Genomic DNA, 17,947 nt, shown 5'->3' on the forward strand with positions numbered 1-17,947 from the left:
GCAGAGGCTGCAGGGTTCTGAAGAAATGAAGAAACGGAGTTCAGGCTCAGAGGAGAGAGATCGTGATGAACCCAGGCATTTAGTTGAGACCCTAGACAACCCATGCCCTAGGAATGAGAACAAAGCTAAAACAGACTTATCTTATTTAACAACAGCTAAAACTAAGCCTCCACAGGATCAAAGTGGTCCATTAGCAATTTAACTGGCTGCCAGAAAAAAATTCAATGCTATTTAGAGGAAGATAATGGCCCAGAGCTTCTACACTAGGGGTTGAATAGGGGTCAGCAAACCTTTTCCATAAAGGACCAGCAGGTAAATACGTTTAGGTTTTCAAGGCCATAGTCTCTGTTGCACATTCTCTTAAAAAACAAAACCGGGCTTCCCTGGTGGCACAGTGGTTGAGAGCCTGCCTGCTAATGCAGGGGACACAGGTTCGAGCCCTGGTCTGGGAAGATCCCACATGCCATGGAGCAACTAGGCCCGTGAGCCACAACTACTGAGCCTGTGCATCTGGAGCCTGTGCTCCGCAACAAGAGAGGCCGCGATAGTGAGAGGCCCGCGCAGCGCGATGAAGAGTGGCCCCCACTTGCCACAACTAGAGAAAGCTCTCGCACAGAAACGAAGACCCAACACAGCAAAATTAATTAATTAATTAATTAACTCCTACCCCAACATCTTCTTTAAAAAAAAAACAACAAAACCAAAAACCTGTAAAAATATAAAATCCATTCTCAGCTTCATGGGCCACACAATAATAGCCACCAGGCTGGATTTGGCCCATGGGTTACAGTTTGCTATCTGCTGCTCTACATTACAGTCACAATATCAATCATACGATGCTAAATTAGTAGGTACATGAAGCAGGGAAAGTGATTAATAATCAAGAGACAAAGCAGTCCACAGAAATACACAGACTTATAAGGGATCTACATATTGGTCTTGGTCTGTGAGGGCTTCAAAGTAATTATGATTACATATTAAAGACAATAGAAGAAGAACAGAGAAAGTGGATTAAAATATAAAATACTTCAAAACAAAATTATAATCTATAAAAATGATCATACTGACATTCTAGAACTGTAGAATATAATATGCGAAACAGAGGAATTTGTTGGATGGTTTAACAGCAAAAGAAAAGAATTAGCAGACTCAAAAACAAGTTAATAGCTATTCAAAACACAGAGAAATTATAAACAACAAAATAGAACATATGTTAGATGTGGGATGTAGTCAGTCTAACAGATGTAATGGAGTCCAGAAGGAGAGAAGAAAAAATGGGCCAGAAGCAATATTTAAATCTGTAAAGGACAAGAAATTTTCAAATTGTATAAGACACCAACCTACAGATTTAAGAAACTCAGTGAATACCAAGCAAGATAAATGCAAAAACAAACACACAAGCAAGATAAACACAAAACCATATCTAGGTATATTATAGATGAGACACTAGAGTCAAAAATAGAGAAAAAACACAAAAACAGAGGAAGAAAGGATATATCTCTTGTCCTGCTCAAGAACAGTAAGAATGAAAAATGAGTTCTCAAGATGGCTCCTCAAGAAAAAGTCAATGAAACAACATCTTTACACTACAAAGAAAAAAAACTATCAATGTAGAATTCTATACCCAGCAAAAATATCCTCCAAAATAAGGAGTAAGTAAATACATTTTCAGACAAACAAAAAGTTGAAAAACTGTATTAACAGTCTCTATTTCAGAAAATAATAAAAGAGGTTCTTTCGGATGAAGGGAAAAGATTCTAGATGGAAGCATGGATATATAAGAAATGAGCTGCAAAAAGTTTAAATATAAAGGGAAATATAATAGACTGTTAACTATTTAAAGCAATAATAGCAATGTCTTGTAGGGTTTAAAACATATGAGGAGGATGGCAAAAATACATAAGAACAATAGCAAAAAAGTAGGAGGCAGGTAAATGGATTTAAACTGCTTTAAGGTTTTTGCATTGGGGGAGGGAACATGGTAGAAGTACAGTTGACCCTTGAACAACCTGGGGGTTAGGGGTGCTGATCCTCCACACAGTTGAAAATACGTGTGTAACTTTGTGGTCAGCCTACATATCCACGTTTCCACATCTGCAGTTTCAACCAAATGTGGGTTGTGTATGTATTCACTGGAAAATATGTATGTATTCACTGAAGTATGTATTCATTGAAAAATATCCACGTATAAGTGGAACCACACATTTCAAACCTGTTATGTTCAACAGTCAACTGTACTAAATAAAGGCAGACTTTTGTAAGTCATGACACATTTTGCAATTTCCAAGGTAATCACTAAAAGTATGACATTAAAAGGTTAATCAAGAAAAGCTAATAAAGGAGATAAAAGGGAGTAAGAAATACTTAGAGAGCACAAGGGAATCTTTCTTGGTGAGTGAAGTATTCAATACCTTAATCTGGTGGTAGTTCCACAGATGTATACATACATAAACATTCATTGAGTTGTACAGTAAAGATCTGTGCACCACAGTGTATAATGTATTATACATATTATAATAAACAACTATACATAATTTCTAGAGTAGGGGACACTAGGCTACAGAATCTTTCTAAATAGAAGCCATCATATATTTATCAATATTTTAATGGCTTACAGCTATTTTCTGAAACTTTTTCTCATAATATATGAGGCACTAAATAATTGTTGTCATTAAATAAAGTACATGAACAATGACAACTTAATTTACTGTACTAGTGTCAAGATAAAATATACCTAATTCTCAAAAATGTAATATATTTTAAATTTTATTTATTTATTTATTTATTTTTGGCTGCATTGGGTCTTCGCTGCTGCGGGCAGCGGGTTTTCTCTAGTTGCGGCAAGCAGGGGTTACTCTTCATTGCAGTGCGCAGTCAGGGCTCCACAAGCTCCAGGCAGATGACTGAAGGATTTCCCTCTAGCGAAAAGACATTCTGAACTAACCAAATATTACTATATAACTACTTTGTTTATTGAACGGATGATAGAGAGGAAGTATGTGTGTATGGAGGGGAAGGAGAAGTAAAGTCTCATCCTCCAAAGTCAATACATAATACAAACAACAAAAAACAAACCAGACAAAACCAGACATACTGTAAGATGTTTCTTAGAACCATGGTAATAAATATGAGAGAAAAACTAAACGTGTCAAATGCAGTTACTTCTAAGGGGCAACAGGGTAGGTTTAGGGTTCTGTTAGTTTTTGTTGTGACACTTTACAGAACAATTATTTTAAATTGTGCACATGAATAAACCAATAAATGTGAAAACAAAAAATTTCTTAGGGAATCTGGATGATGTGTAAATGATAGTATTTTTAAAGGAATTAAGAAATCAAATTTAGGGACTTCCATGGCGGTCCAGTGGTTAAGACCCCACACTTCCACTGCAGGGGGCACAGGTTTGATCCCTGGTCAGGGAACTAAGATGCCGTGTGCCACACAGTGTGGCCAAAAAAAAAAGCTATCAAATATAAGTAGGGCTAGAAATAATACTTAATAAAATGGTTAAGTGTTGAAAGTAACAGGTCCAAACACACCTTCTCACGTACACACACACATTACTGGCTCTGCTACCAACTTGGCAAGTAACTTAATGACTCTAAACTTATCTTCTCATGTGAAAAATAAAGACAGTGGAACAATAACTAGGAAAAAGTCCCCCAAACTCTAGCCTCCTTTACAAATATGACTGTAAAATGATTCCAAGTATGTTCCGTTTAGGTAAATCCATCATCCTTATACTCCTTTTGCCTCCCATTTCAATCAGCAGCCACCTGCTAACCCCAACTCTATAATCCAGTTTGTACTACAGATTTGGTTAACAAGTAGTTTACCAGATGAAACAAGGTAAGGTTCAGCCAACTAAATATTCATCAACCCAAGCTATAACTACAATATTATTAATTGAATTTCATTTTATTTCAAGGGGAAAAAATCTATGATTTACTGCATCTTTCACTAACAACTGAAGTACTGGTATCATTTTCAAAAATTAGCCGTTAGAGAGCCTAGAAACAAACCCATGTACCTAGGGTCAATTAATCTACAGCAAAGGAGGCAAGAACATAATACAATGGAGAAAGATAGTCTCTTCAACTGTCTGGTGCTGCCCCAGTGAGTGGTGCTGGGAGCTGGACAGCTACACATAAAACAATAAATTTAGAACATTTCCTCACACCACACACAAAAATAAACTCAAAACACTTTAAAGACCTAAATACCAGACACAACACCATAAAATTTCCAGAAGAGGACATAGGCAAAACACTCGTTGACGTAAATTGTAGCAATATTTTCTTAGCTCAGTCTCCCATGGCAAAAGAAATAAAAGCAAAAATAAACAAATAGGATCTAATTAAACTTAAAAGCTTTTGCACAGCAAAGGAAACTATCAACAAAACAAAAAAAAAAACTTATGGAATGGGAAAAAATATTTGCAAATGATACGACTGAAAAGGGGTTAATATACAAAATATACAAACAGCACTTTTAACTCAATATCACAAAACAATCTAATCAAAAAATGGGCAGAGGACTTGAATAGACATTTTTTCCAAAGAAGACATACACATGACTAATTGGCACATGAAAAGATGCTCAATATTGCTAATTATTAGAGAAATGCAAATCAAAACCACAATGAGGTATCACCTCACAACTGTCAGAATAGCCATCATCAAAAAGCCTACAGGGCTTCCCTGGTGGCGCAGTGGCTGAGAGTCCGCCTGCCAATGCAGGGGACACGGGTTCGTGCCCCGGTCCGGGAAGATCCCACATGCCGCGGAGCAGCTAGGCCCGTGAGCCATGGCCGCTGGGCCTGTGCGTCAGGAGCCTGTGCTCTGCAACGGGAGAGGCCACAACAGTGAGAGGCCCGCGCACCGCAAAAAAACACACACAAAAAAACAAACAAACAAAAAGCCTACAAATAACAAATGTGGTAGAGGGTGTGAGAAAAAGGAACCCTCATATACTGTTGGTGGGAATGTAAATTGGTGAGATCCCTTAAAATACTAAAAATAGAATTGCCATATGATCCAACAATTCCACTCCTCGGTATATATCTGGAAAAAACAAAAACACAAATTCGAAAAGATACATGCACCCCAATGTTCATAGCAGCACTATTTACAACAGCCAAGACAAAGAAGCCACCCAAGTGCCCATCAACAGAAGAATGGATAAAGAGGATGTGGTATATATATACAATGGAATACTACTCAGCCATAAAAAAGAATGAAGTAATGCCATTTGCAACAACGTGGATGGACCTAGGGATTATCATACTAAGTGAAGTAAGTCAGAGAAAGACAAATGCTATATGGTATCACTCATCTGTGCAATCTAAAAAAATAATATAAATGAATGTATATGCAAAACAGAAAGAGACTCACAGAATCACTATGCTGTATACCAGAAACAACACAATATTATAAAATCAATTGTACTTCAATAAAAGAAGTTATCAGTTATTCTTTATTGATACATAAGAGATACATTACAAAGAACAAAAAGAAAACTGAGGGAAAATGCAATGTGGACAAAAATGAAAGTAAACGAACAAAAATCCTCACTGCACAAGTTTAGTTTTGTCTTTAAATACTGCTACCTATGAAGTGCCTCAGAACTGTGCACTGAATCACATGTGCTGAATAAATGATCATACATTTTGAATATTATTTCAGTTTTTCCAAATATAACTCTATATATGTCAATTTTATACATATACATTCACATATAAAATAAATATATAGGGGCTTCCCTGGTGGCGCAGTGGTTGAGAGTCTGCCTGCTAATGCAGGGGACACAAGTTCGAGCCCTGGTCTGGGAAGATACTACATGCCACGGAGCAACTAGGCCCATGAGCCACAACTACTGAGCCTGTGCGTCCGGAGCCTGTGCTCCACAACGGGAGAGGCCACAGCAGTGAGAGGCCCGCGTACCGCAAAAATATAAAAATTAAAAAAAAAAAAAAAAATCATCCCTGTTGGATCTGTGACTCACAGAATCCCTGAGGATAATAAATACGCCACTAAGTTTGGGGGTAATTTCTTATGCAGTCCTAGTAACTGGAACAGGTTGGTTCTACAGAACTCTTCCTTATCACACAGCCTACTGCTATACAGGTGTACCAAAGTAAAAATAAAAACAAAATTTAGGCAAAAAATCCTCATAGGTTGGTGAAATCAATCCATGTAGTACAGATACTATACATTTAAAAATATTAATGGAAGTAAGTTTTTGGTGAATTGATGATGAATTTAGGGCATGAGGGAGACAATTCCATAGGCTGGCTACAGTAAAAAGAATGGCTGTGTAAACAGAACTTGAAGCTGAAGCAACACTTATGGGCTTACCTCACTCCTATGTCCACAACAGAGAAAGAGAAAGAGAAAAAACTCATGAAGTTGTCAACTCCTTTAGTACCGCATTTTCTCTCAGGGAAATATAAAGGAAAAGCTTTGATGAGATAAACACCAGATGGATAAAAAGCAGGCTTTGGCAACAATGAATATTTGATCTGTGGTACAGAAATCTTTTAGGGAAACCAATGCCTGCAACAGCTAAGACGTTACAAATCATCCGCCGGTAGTCTCCAAAGGAAACTAAGTGGTTCTCCTTCCTGGTGAACAGAGATGCTGGTGAGCCTAGCAGCTGCCAACAGTGGGGATTTCTGAGACTTAAAGGTATTTAATGGACATGAGAGAATAACTAGCAGAGGTTCAAGCTCCCCTACTAGTTTGCAGCCTATCATGAACCACTGCACAGGCTGTAAGCTACATAACTAGGGAACCATTCATGTAGATTAAAATAATCAGCATCTGTAATAAAAGTGCAAAGCAGCTCAGACACTCTGAATGATTCCAGCCCTGACACTCAGAGGAATAGACATACTTACAATGCAGGGGACACAGGTTCGATCCCTGGTTGGGGAACTAAGATCCCACATGCCACAGGGCAACTAAGCCTGTGCACCTCAACTACTGAGCTCTCGCACCTCAACCGGAGAGCCCGCATGCCACAAACTACAGAGCCCAGGCACTCTGGAACCTGCGCGCCATAACTACAGAGGCATGTGGGCCACAACTAGAGAAGAGAAAACCCTCATGCCACAATTAGAGAGAAGTCCGCGCGCCGCAATAAAAGATCCCACGTGGGGGCTTCCCTGGTGGCGCAGTGGTTGAGAGTCCACCTCCCACATGCCGCGGAGCAGCTGGGCCTGTGAGCCATGGCCGCTGGGCCTGCATGTCTGGAGCCTGTGCTCCGCAACGGGAGAGGCCACAACAGTGAGAGGCCCGTGTACCGCAAAAAAAAAAAAAAAGATCCCACATGCCTCAACAAAGATCCCGTGTGCCAGCAACTAAGACCTGACGCAGTCAAAAATAAATTTAATAAATCTTTTTAAAAATCAATAAATATATCGATATAACATATATTAAAAGATATAAACCAAAATAAAATAAATATGCTAAATATGTCTTCCTATAAGAGTAATTAAACAGCACATTGATTTCCACACTGAAAAATACAATACTATCATCAACTAAAGTGCCCAACAGGAAAATTATACTAGATGGGAAATACAGCATAAACATAATGTGTGGTGAGAACATATAAGATTTACTCTTTTAGCAACTTTCAAGTATAGAACACAGTACTGTTGCCATTAGTCACCATGCTGTACATTAGCTCCCAGAACTTATTCATCTTGTAACTGGAAGTTTGTCCCCTTTGACCAACATCTCCCCATTTCCCCCATCCCTCGGCCCCTGCCAACCACCATTCTGAGTTCAGCTTTTCTAGATTCCACATATGAGTGAAATCATACTGTATTTGTCTTTCTCTGTCTGACTTATTTCACTTAGCATGATGCCAAGGTCCATCCATGTTGTCACAAAAGGCAGGATTTCAGAAGATCAATATTTTATACTACTTCAAGATTTCAAAGTCTAGAAATACCTGTGTAACACAGCAGGAAACAAATGAAGGTGTTATCCTGGAGATGTGGTAATGAGGAACGAGGAATTCCAGTTTCAATATGGACTATATATTAGATACTATTATATTCATAATATTAAATTTTGGTGTGTGATAATGATATAGCTGTAATTTATGAGATCCTGAGGCTGCTGAAACACAGGTGAAGTGTACCACCTACTTTCAGAAGGGTCAGAAAACACACACAGAAAAAAAGAAAGATAAAGGAAATGAGCAAAATGTTAACAACAGGTCAATCTAGGAAAAGGGTAGGTGGGTATTCATGACACTAGTCTCTCCCCGTTCTGTAGGTGTGGAATCATTTAAATAAAAAAGAGGAATGCCTTTGCATATATCAAGACATGTTCACAGCAACATTACTGATAAGAGCCCAGGGTGGAAACGATCCAAATATACACAAACGATAAACTGGACAAATAAATGGAGATAAATAAATGGACAAGTAAACTGTGGTGTACTCATACAAGAGAGTACTACACAGCAATGAAAATGAACCAACTACTGCTAACACACCACACAGGTGAAACTCACAATGTTGAGCAAATAAAGCTGGACACAGGTAGGATGAACAAACATTTGTTGAATAAATGTTTCAGATAAGGCTCAGATCAGATCAGGGCTGCTATTTATCTTTGTTTAGTAAAAATTTTCTTCACAGACAGTAGAATAAGATCACAATGGGAATGTATAAATCATTTATGAGAACAAGATTCCTCTCCCGCACCCTCAAGCATATTTATAAAAACCACCTACATATTATTGACCTGCTCCACTAATAATGTGCTGCTGGTTTGTCAACCCCTTAAAAGACCTTGAATTAGAATGTGTATTTGATAGTTACAAAAACCAAACTAACAAGACTTTCCTCTTTGAAGAAGGCTTTTCAAACTGTACTATGATTAAACAATTTTAGTTTTAAAATTTAATCTAAATTCAGATTTATAACCAGATTATTAAAATTAAGAAAGACATAAAATACTTACATTAACTTTGAAAGCCTGTACAGTGTTATCCAGAAGAAGGATGTTGCAAACCACCTCTGTATGCAGTCTATCTCGGGCCAACTCTGATGCTCGTACATTGTAGGTTCTGCCAGTAGGCAATCGGAAACGTGAGGTCATTACTGTCCACACAAGGTCTAAGTTGAAAAAAAAAATTAACTAAATAAAGGGACAGCTGAAGATACAAATTATTTATATAAAAAGGTACAAAGTTATTACATATTTTTCAATTAACCTTAGCTAAAAAGCAGTTACAAATTTTGAAACACCTGGATAGGAATTGTAAGTATAAAAGAAGATACCATATATAGTTCATCATGTAAACTAAAATTACAATTGCCTGGAAGAGGAGCTTTGTTTTGAACTGTGCATTAAGAAGACAATACACAAATTGCGGAGGTAGCCATATTCCAATTCAAAATATATAAATTTAGGAGCAGCCAAAACGGAGGAAGGAAAATATGCTACCTCAGGAAGCCGGGCATTACTCATTGATGCAAGCATTAAAAAGACACTGGAGGATGGCAACAGGAGGGAAGGTTATTCACCTCTCAAGGGCCTTTCCTTTTATTCAAGCTTAAGATTTGGGGGAAACATGGGAGTTTATTAGTTGGGTGTTTTTTTTTTTAATATAACAATACCCTTTCATTTTAACTATCCTCAAATGAAAACTAATTCTAATAGAACTATTCTTAGGAAAACAAAAACAAAATAGAAAACTTAAGACTACAGATCTTTGTTTCTCAATTTTTTAACCTAAGAGGGAACAAAGACTGCCTATTAAAAAAAAAAAAAAGAGGTATCACATCATTTTCAGCAACAACTGACGTTAAAAGACAATGAAGATGTAACTTTGAAGTTCTGAAAGAAAATTATTTGAAACAGAATTATGTTCCCCCCAAATCAGCATTCATGTGAAAGAATAAAGTTACAGACATTTTCAGACATTCAAAAATTCGAAGTCTAAAATCCATAAAACTTCCCTCTAAAAGACAACTGGGGGACTCTCCTGGTGGCGCAGTGGTTAAGACTCCATGCTCTCAATGCAGGTGGCCTTGGTTCGATCCCTGGTCCAGGAACTAGATCCCACATGCATGCCGCAACTAAGAGTTAGCGTGCCACAACCAAGGAGCCAGCCCGCCGCAACAAAGATCCGACGCGACCAAGATCCACCACAACCAAATAAATAAATAAATTTTTTTTAAAAATAAAAATAATAAAACACAACTGGATAAAGGAAACAAACTACACTACAAACACAACTATATAGAATTTTAAAATATAAGTAAGCAATAAGTACTAAGAAATTTAATAAGTAAAAATTAATAATAAAAAGAAATAGCAATTCAAATACATGGTATTCAGTAACTGCAGTTGACATCATACTGTTCACATCAAAAGGATTCAAGCTAAAAGTAAATGCCAATGTTACATACGTATAAAAATTGTATAGAGGGGGCTTCCCTGGTGGTGCAGTGGTTGGGAGTCCACCTGCCGATGCAGGGGACACAGGTTCGTGCCCCGGTCCAGGAAGATCCCACATGCCGCGGAGCGGCTGGGCCCGTAAGCCATGGCCGCTGAGCCTGCGCGTCCGGAGCCTGTGTTCCGCAATGGGAGAGGCCACAACAGTGAGAGGCCCGCGTACCCCCCAAAAAAAAACAATTGTATAGAGGAAAATAGCTTTGGCATGTTGACAGAGAGGGGCTGGCCAAATGAAATTCACCAATTAAAAGACAGTGATTGGCAGTTTCCAGTTCCACATGTAAACAGCTCAGGAAGTCCCCACTCCATCATAACAAGTAAAAAAACACAGAACAGACTGGAAAATCAGCAACCATTCTTGGATCCATAAGAGAGGACACAGGGCAAACTGCTGTCCCAAAGACTGGAGAGACAGGTGAAGACAAAGAGTCACAGCTTATGGGAGTAGAGACTTCAAACCTCTACTTGAAACTGCCACGGAAACCAGTACATGAGTAGGAAAGCCTGAATCCAACTGATGATTTGCTGGAAGCTCAATGTGGACAATTCCCAGAGTTTTTTAAAAACTCCAGGGGGCCAGTCATAGCAGGCCTCACACAATATTTTGAGATTGACCTCCAGGAGCTCCGTCAGATTCCCACAGTAAATATCAGAGAAAATTACCCGAACTTCCCACAAGTGGTGGGTAGGTGGAGGTGGGGGACACAAGACCATTATGAAATACAGTTGACCCTTGAACAACACAGGTTTGAACTGCAAGGATCCACTTATACGTGGATTCTTTTCAATAAATACAGTACTGCATGATTCACAGTTGGTTGAATCCATGGATAAAGAGGACTGATTATGAGACTGAGCATTGGTGGATTTTGCTATCTGCAGTAGGTCTTGGAACCAATCCCCCATGGATCCCGTGGGACGACTCTACATGATTTTTCAACTCTGTGCGGGGTCAGCACCCTGAACCCCCAGGTTGTTCAAGGGTCAACTGTATACCAGAGCACTCTGTTCTTCTTAACAAGGGCTGTTCTTAGGAGAAAACTAGTTAACCAAAACCTAACTGACCTGGGGCAAGGAAAATACTCAATTCCAGCTGACTCTAGCCTTCTAGAGGGAGAAGGGAAATACCCAAGTCCAGCCAACACTAGCCATCCTGTCCCTCTATAAGGGGAGAGAAAAAACTGAGAAATACTTGTGTAGTTCATAGTCCAGAGGCCTACACTCACTAAAATACTGAAACCTAATCACAAGACTACAGAGTGCTTCCTTTCCCCCCCCATTACTAAAGGCCTATTTACTGAAGTTCCTCTTACCAATATATATAATGTCTGCCTATCGAGAAAATTTTATAAGGTATACTAAAAGGGGAAAAAAAAACACAATGTGAAGAAACAGGGCAAGCATCAGAACCAGACAGGAGGGTGTGTTGGAATGACCACACAGGGAATTTAAAACAACTATGATTAATGATATGCTAAGGGCTTCCCTGGTGGCACAGTGATTGAGAGTCCGCCTGCCAATGCAGGGGACACGGGTTCGTGCCCCAGTCCGGGAAGATCCCACATGCCGCGGAGCGGCTGGGTCCGTGAGCCATGGCCACTGAGCCTGCACGTCCGGAGCCTGTGCTCCGCAATGGGACAGGCCACAGCAGTGAGAGGCCCGTGTATCGCAAAATAATAATAATAATAATATGCTAAAGGCTATAATAGGCAGAATGCAAGAATAGATGGGCAATGCAAGCAAAGAGAAGAAAATCCTAAGAAAGAACTAAAAAGGAACATTACAGGTAAAAAGCACTGCAACACATATGAAAAATGCCTTTTATAATAATGGACTTATTAGTAGACAGACTATGAGCTAGAGGATGTATCAATAAAATCCCCAAAAGCCAAAAGCAAAAAGAACAAAGACTGAAAAAAACAAAACAGAATACCCAAGGACTGTGGGACAAATACAAATGATGTAACATACATGTAAGAAGAATGTAAATTGGTGCAGCCACCAATAGATATATTGGGCATAGATATATGCCCAGGAGTGGGACTGCTGGATCATATGGTAGTTCTATTTTTAGTTCTTTAAGGGACCTCCACACTGTTCTCCATAGTGGCTGCACCAATTTACATTCCCACCAACAGCAAGAGAGAAAGAAACACAAACAAAACCCCCACAAGAACCAAACCCAAGACCAAAAACCCTATACTTAGCCATATCCTATAAAACTGCAGAAAATCAAAGATAAAGGAGACAGAGGAAAAAACACCTTAGCTATAGAGGAGCAAATATAAGAATTACATCTGACTTCTTAACCAAGCAAGAAAGAAGAGAGTGGGGTGAGATACTTAAAATGCTGAGGAAAAAACCCCTCAACCTACAATTCTGTACCCTGCAACATTATCTTTCAAAAGAGAAAGACGAATACTTTCTCCAACAAAAGTTTAAAAATAGAGGGAATCTGCTGCCAGTGGACCTTTGCAAGATATGTTAAAAGAAGTTCTTTAGGGCTTCCCTGGTGGCGCAGTGGTTGGGAGTCTGCCTGCCAGTGCAGGGGACGTGGGTTCGAGCCCTGGTCTGGGAGGATCCCACATGCCGCGGAGCACCTGGGCCCGTGAGCCACAATTGCTGAGCCTGCGTGTCTGGAGCCTGTGCTCCGCAACGGGAGAGGCCGCGGTAGTGAGAGGCCCGCGCACCGTGATGAAGAATGGCCCGCACTTGCCACAACTGGAGAGAGCCCTCGCACAGAGGCGAAGACCCAACACAGCCATAAATAAATAAAATTAAAAAAAAAAAAAAAAGAAGTTCTTTAGAGATAAAAAGAAAAGAATATAGATCAGAACTCAGACTTAACCAAGTGAAAGCCCTTAAAACGAAGGCTGGGCCCTTCCTGAAGTGAAAGGAATTCTGCTGCAGGCTTTAAAGACATTATCTGTCATGCAGCAAGAGGGCTCGTGACAGGGCCATGTGGCAAGGAAGCACAGGGCCTCTGTGGGCTGACAGTCCACAAGGGACTGAAGACCTCAACTTCCCAAGCTGCCACAGTCCAGTCGACATCTAGCTTGCAACTTTGTCAGCTCCAACCAAGCTGTGCTCATACACCTAACCCACAAAAACTGGGAGAAAATAAATGTGTGTTGTCTTAAGCTGTAAATTAACTTTAAAAGAATGGAGAAATCTGCATTGCTCAGCCCAATTACAGAAATGCACTATCTGTTCTAAATATTTAATACTCTCAAATATGGATTGTCACAAGATGTTGGTATCCTATTATTTACAATAAAACCTTTTGAATTTAGACCCTGCTGAGAGCTTTAAATAATTTTATTTGATTATTTGGTTTGATGTTAACCTCTAACCACTGAGGAAAAACTAAATTCATCAAATAGTAATCTTTAAATTCTTTAAAATTTTATTTATCTACAGTTGATTTATAATAATGTATTAGTTTCAGGTGTACAGCTTCAGATTCTTTTCCACTATAGGTTATTTCAAGATACTGAATATAGTTCCCTGTGCTATACAGTAAATCCTTATTGTTTATCTATCCTATATATATTAGTTTGTATCTGCTAATCTCAAACTCCTAATTTATTCCTCCCCCACCTTCCCCTTTGGTAACCATAAGTTAGTTTTCTATGAATGTGAGGCTGTTTCTATTTTGTAAATAAGTTGATTTGTATTATTTTTTTAGACTCCAAATATGAGTGATATATTATTTGTGTTTCTCTGACTTACTTCCCTTTGTATGATAATCTCTAGGTCCATCCATGTTGCTACAAACGGCAATATTTCATTCTTTTTTATGGCTGAGTAATATTCCATTGTGTGTGTATATATATATATATATATATATATATATATATATATATATACCACTTCTTCATCCATTCATCTTTCGATGGACACTTAGGTTGCTTTCATGTCTTGGCTATTGTAAATAGTGCTGCTATGAACACTAGGGTGCATATATCTTTTCAAATTACAGTTTTCTCTAGATATATGCCCAGGAGTGTGACTGCTGGATCATAGGGTAATTCTAGTTTCAGTTTTTTTACGGGACCTCCATACTGTTCTCCACAGTGGCTGCACCAATTTACATTCCCACCAACAGTGTAAGAGGGTTCCCTTTTCTCCACACCCTCTCCAGCGTTTAAGTAATTTTTAAATTTTAAAAAAATTTCTTGAAAAAAAAAAAAACTTAGAAGAATAAACTGAGTTTTACACTCATGTATGTGAAAAATATATTTTCCATTAAAAAACACTAAGAATAATTTCTAGGTAGATTACCAGTATATTCATTCATATATTCATCCAGCCATTCAACAAAAATTTGCTGTCTGTGCCAGGCACTGATGTAAGTACAGCTGGGATGAAAAAGAGGATGACCAAAAACAAACCCCCAAAACTGGGGGAGTGGGATGTTCACAAAGGGTTTTGAGAAGCTCCAACAGATGCCTGGGAATCCAGAAGGCCATCAGCATGTGAGAACTATGCACATGCCCAGGAAAGAGCCGAAAAAGCCCTAATCTCTCACTTTTTGATAACCTTGAAGCTCTGCAAAAACAAGATGTGAAGGCTAAAGCAGGGCTGTAAAAGCCTTGAAAGCCACGTCAGCAAAGGTTGGAAAACTTAGTGGTTCGAGGTATGTAAGAAAATCTGTCCATTCATTAGCTGACTACTAAGTTAACTGAGCAAAAAAACAGTGCAGCAAAAAAAAAAAAAAACAGTGCAGCAACACAATGACATACAGATTTTATAAAATTAGTTCAGGAAGGCCACTAAACAAACTAAATAATCAAAGCAACACTAAATAAACAAACAGTAACAAAAACAAAAAGAGCACCAATAAAAGACCAGGGAGGAAGGAATCCGATTTCTAGAGTTGATAAAACATTATTTTAAAAGTACAGAATTCAACATGCAAAATTCCAAAAATGTAAACACAAAACAAAGAAAAAAGCACGACAGAATGACCTACATACAGGAGAGAAAGAGAAAAAAAAAAGGCAGTTCAACAGAAACTGTCCCTGAGGAAGCTCACACAATGAACTTACTCAACAAAAATCAAGGGTTATAAATATGTTAAATAAAATAAACCGCAACTACAGAACCAAAAGAAAGCTGAGAACAGTATCACACCAAATGGAGAATATAAATAAAAACACAGAAATTACTTTTTAAACAAGCAATTCAGAATTCTGTAATTAAAAAGTAAAATAACTGAAATTTAAAATAGAAGGGCTTAAAATAACTGAAATTTAAAATAGAAGGGCTTAACAGATTTGAGCTAATATAATAAAGAGTTAGCAAACTTGAAGATAAATCAATTGAAGGATTTCCCTACTGGTCCAGTGGCTAACGCTCTGTGCTCCCAAGGCAGGGGGCCCAGGTTCAAGCCCTGGTCAGGGAACTAGACCCTACATGCCACAACTAAGAGTTTGCATGCCACAACTAAAACAGCCTGCATGCCACAACTAAGGATCCTGCATGTCACAACGGAAGATCCCACGTGCTGCAACTAAAATATCCCGCATGCCGCAATGAAGATCTCACATGCAGCAACGAAGATCCTAAGTGCCTCAACTAAGACCTGGTACAGCCAAATAAACAAATAAATAAATAAATAAATATTTTTTTAAAAAAAATTTTAAAAAAGATAAGTCAATTGAGAATATACAGTTTGAGCAACAGAAAGAACAAAGAATGAGGAAAAATGAGAACAGCCTGAGACCTGAAAGACACCATCAAGCATATCAACATATTCATAATGGAAGTTTCAGAAAGTCTACAGAAAAGGGGGCAGAGAAAATATTTGAAGAAATAATGGCATATAAGTCCCCAAATTTGACTTTTAATAAAATCAAATAACTTCCAAAAAGATAAACTCACAGAGATCTGCATCTAGACACATAGTAGTCAAACTGTTAGAAATCAAAGAAAAAAAATCTTGAAAGCAGCAAGGGAAGAGTGACTCATCACCTACAAGTGATCCTCAATTATATTAATAGACAATATCTAATTAGGAAACATGAAGGTCAGAAGGCAGAGGATGACACATCCAAATTACTAACTGAAAATGACTATCAAGAAGAATTTAATATCCTGCAGAAGAATACTTAAAATAAAGGAGAACTTAAGATAGTCCAAGATAAACAAAAAGAATGTCACTAGCAGATCTATATTAGAAAAAAATTAAAGATGAAATGAAAGTATATTAGATAGTAACTAAAATCCATAAGAAATAATAAAGACTACCAGTAAGGGTAACTACATGGCTAAATATAAACAACAGTATAAATTTATTTTGTATTTGTAACTCTTTTTTAATCTATGGAACTTAAAAGACAACTGCATAAAGCAATATTTATAGCACTGTGTTGACAGGCTTATACTGTATAAAGATGTAATTTGTAAAGGAGGCAGGAATGTACAGTGGAGAAAGGATAGCCTCTTCAATGAGTGGTGCTGGGAAAACTGGACAGGCACATGTAAAAGTATGAGATTAGATCACTCCCTAACACCATACACAAAAATAAGCTCAAAATGGATTAAAGACCTAAATGTAAGGCCAGAAACTATCAAACTCTTAGAGGAAAACATAGGCAGAACACTCTATGACATAAATCACAGCAAGATCCTTTTTGACCCACCTCCTAGAGAAGTGGAAATAAAAACAAAAATAAACAAATGGGACCTAATGAAACTTCAAAGCTTTTGCACAGCAAAGGAAACCATAAACAAGACCAAAAGACAACCCTCAGAATGGGAGAAAATATTTGCAAATGAAGCAACTGACAAAGGATTCATCTCCAAAATTTACAAGCAGCTCATGCAGCTCAATAACAAAAAAACAAACAACCCAATCCAAAAATGGGTAGAAGACCTAAGTAGACATTTCTCCAAAGAAGATATACAGACTGCCAACAAACACATGAACGAATGCTCAACATCATTAATCATTAGATAAATGCAAATCAAAACTACAATGAGATATCATCTCATACCAGTCAGAATGGCCATCATCAAAAAATCTAGAAACAATAAATGCTGGAGAGGGTGTGGAGAAAAGGGAACACTCTTGCACTGCTGGTGGGAATGTGAATTGGTTCAGCCACTATGGAGAACAGTATGGAGGTTCCTTAAAAAACTACAAATAGAACTACCATATGACCCAGCAATCCCACTACTGGGCATATACCCTGAGAAAACCAAAATTCAAAAAGAGTCATGTACCAAAATGTTCATTGCAGCTCTATTTACAATAGCCCGGAGGTGGAAACAACCTAAGTGCCCATCATCAGATGAATGGATAAAGAAGATGTGGCACATATATACAATGGAATATTACTCAGCCATAAAAAGAAACGAAATTGAGCTATTTGTAATGAGGTGGATAGACCCAGAGTCTGTCATACAGAGTGAAGTAAGTCAGAAAGACAAAGACAAATACCATATGCTAACACATATAT

General features: G+C 38.2%; 1 protein-coding gene across 2 annotated transcripts in view; it reads right to left on the minus strand.

Annotated features, from left to right (window-relative positions):
* Positions 1 to 17,947, minus strand: part of PTPN4 (protein tyrosine phosphatase non-receptor type 4) — a 185,168-nt gene that overhangs the window by 141,160 nt on the left and 26,061 nt on the right. For both annotated transcript variants that reach the window (XM_032637276.1, XM_032637275.1), the window contains exon 2: positions 8,982 to 9,136. In XM_032637276.1, the coding sequence (XP_032493167.1) occupies positions 8,982 to 9,119 (138 nt within the window). In that variant the 5' untranslated portion in view covers positions 9,120 to 9,136. The remainder of the gene's footprint in view (positions 1 to 8,981; positions 9,137 to 17,947) is intronic.

This window comes from Phocoena sinus, chromosome 7 (genome assembly GCF_008692025.1).
Source record: "Phocoena sinus isolate mPhoSin1 chromosome 7, mPhoSin1.pri, whole genome shotgun sequence".
NCBI classification, from domain to species: domain Eukaryota; kingdom Metazoa; phylum Chordata; class Mammalia; order Artiodactyla; family Phocoenidae; genus Phocoena; species Phocoena sinus.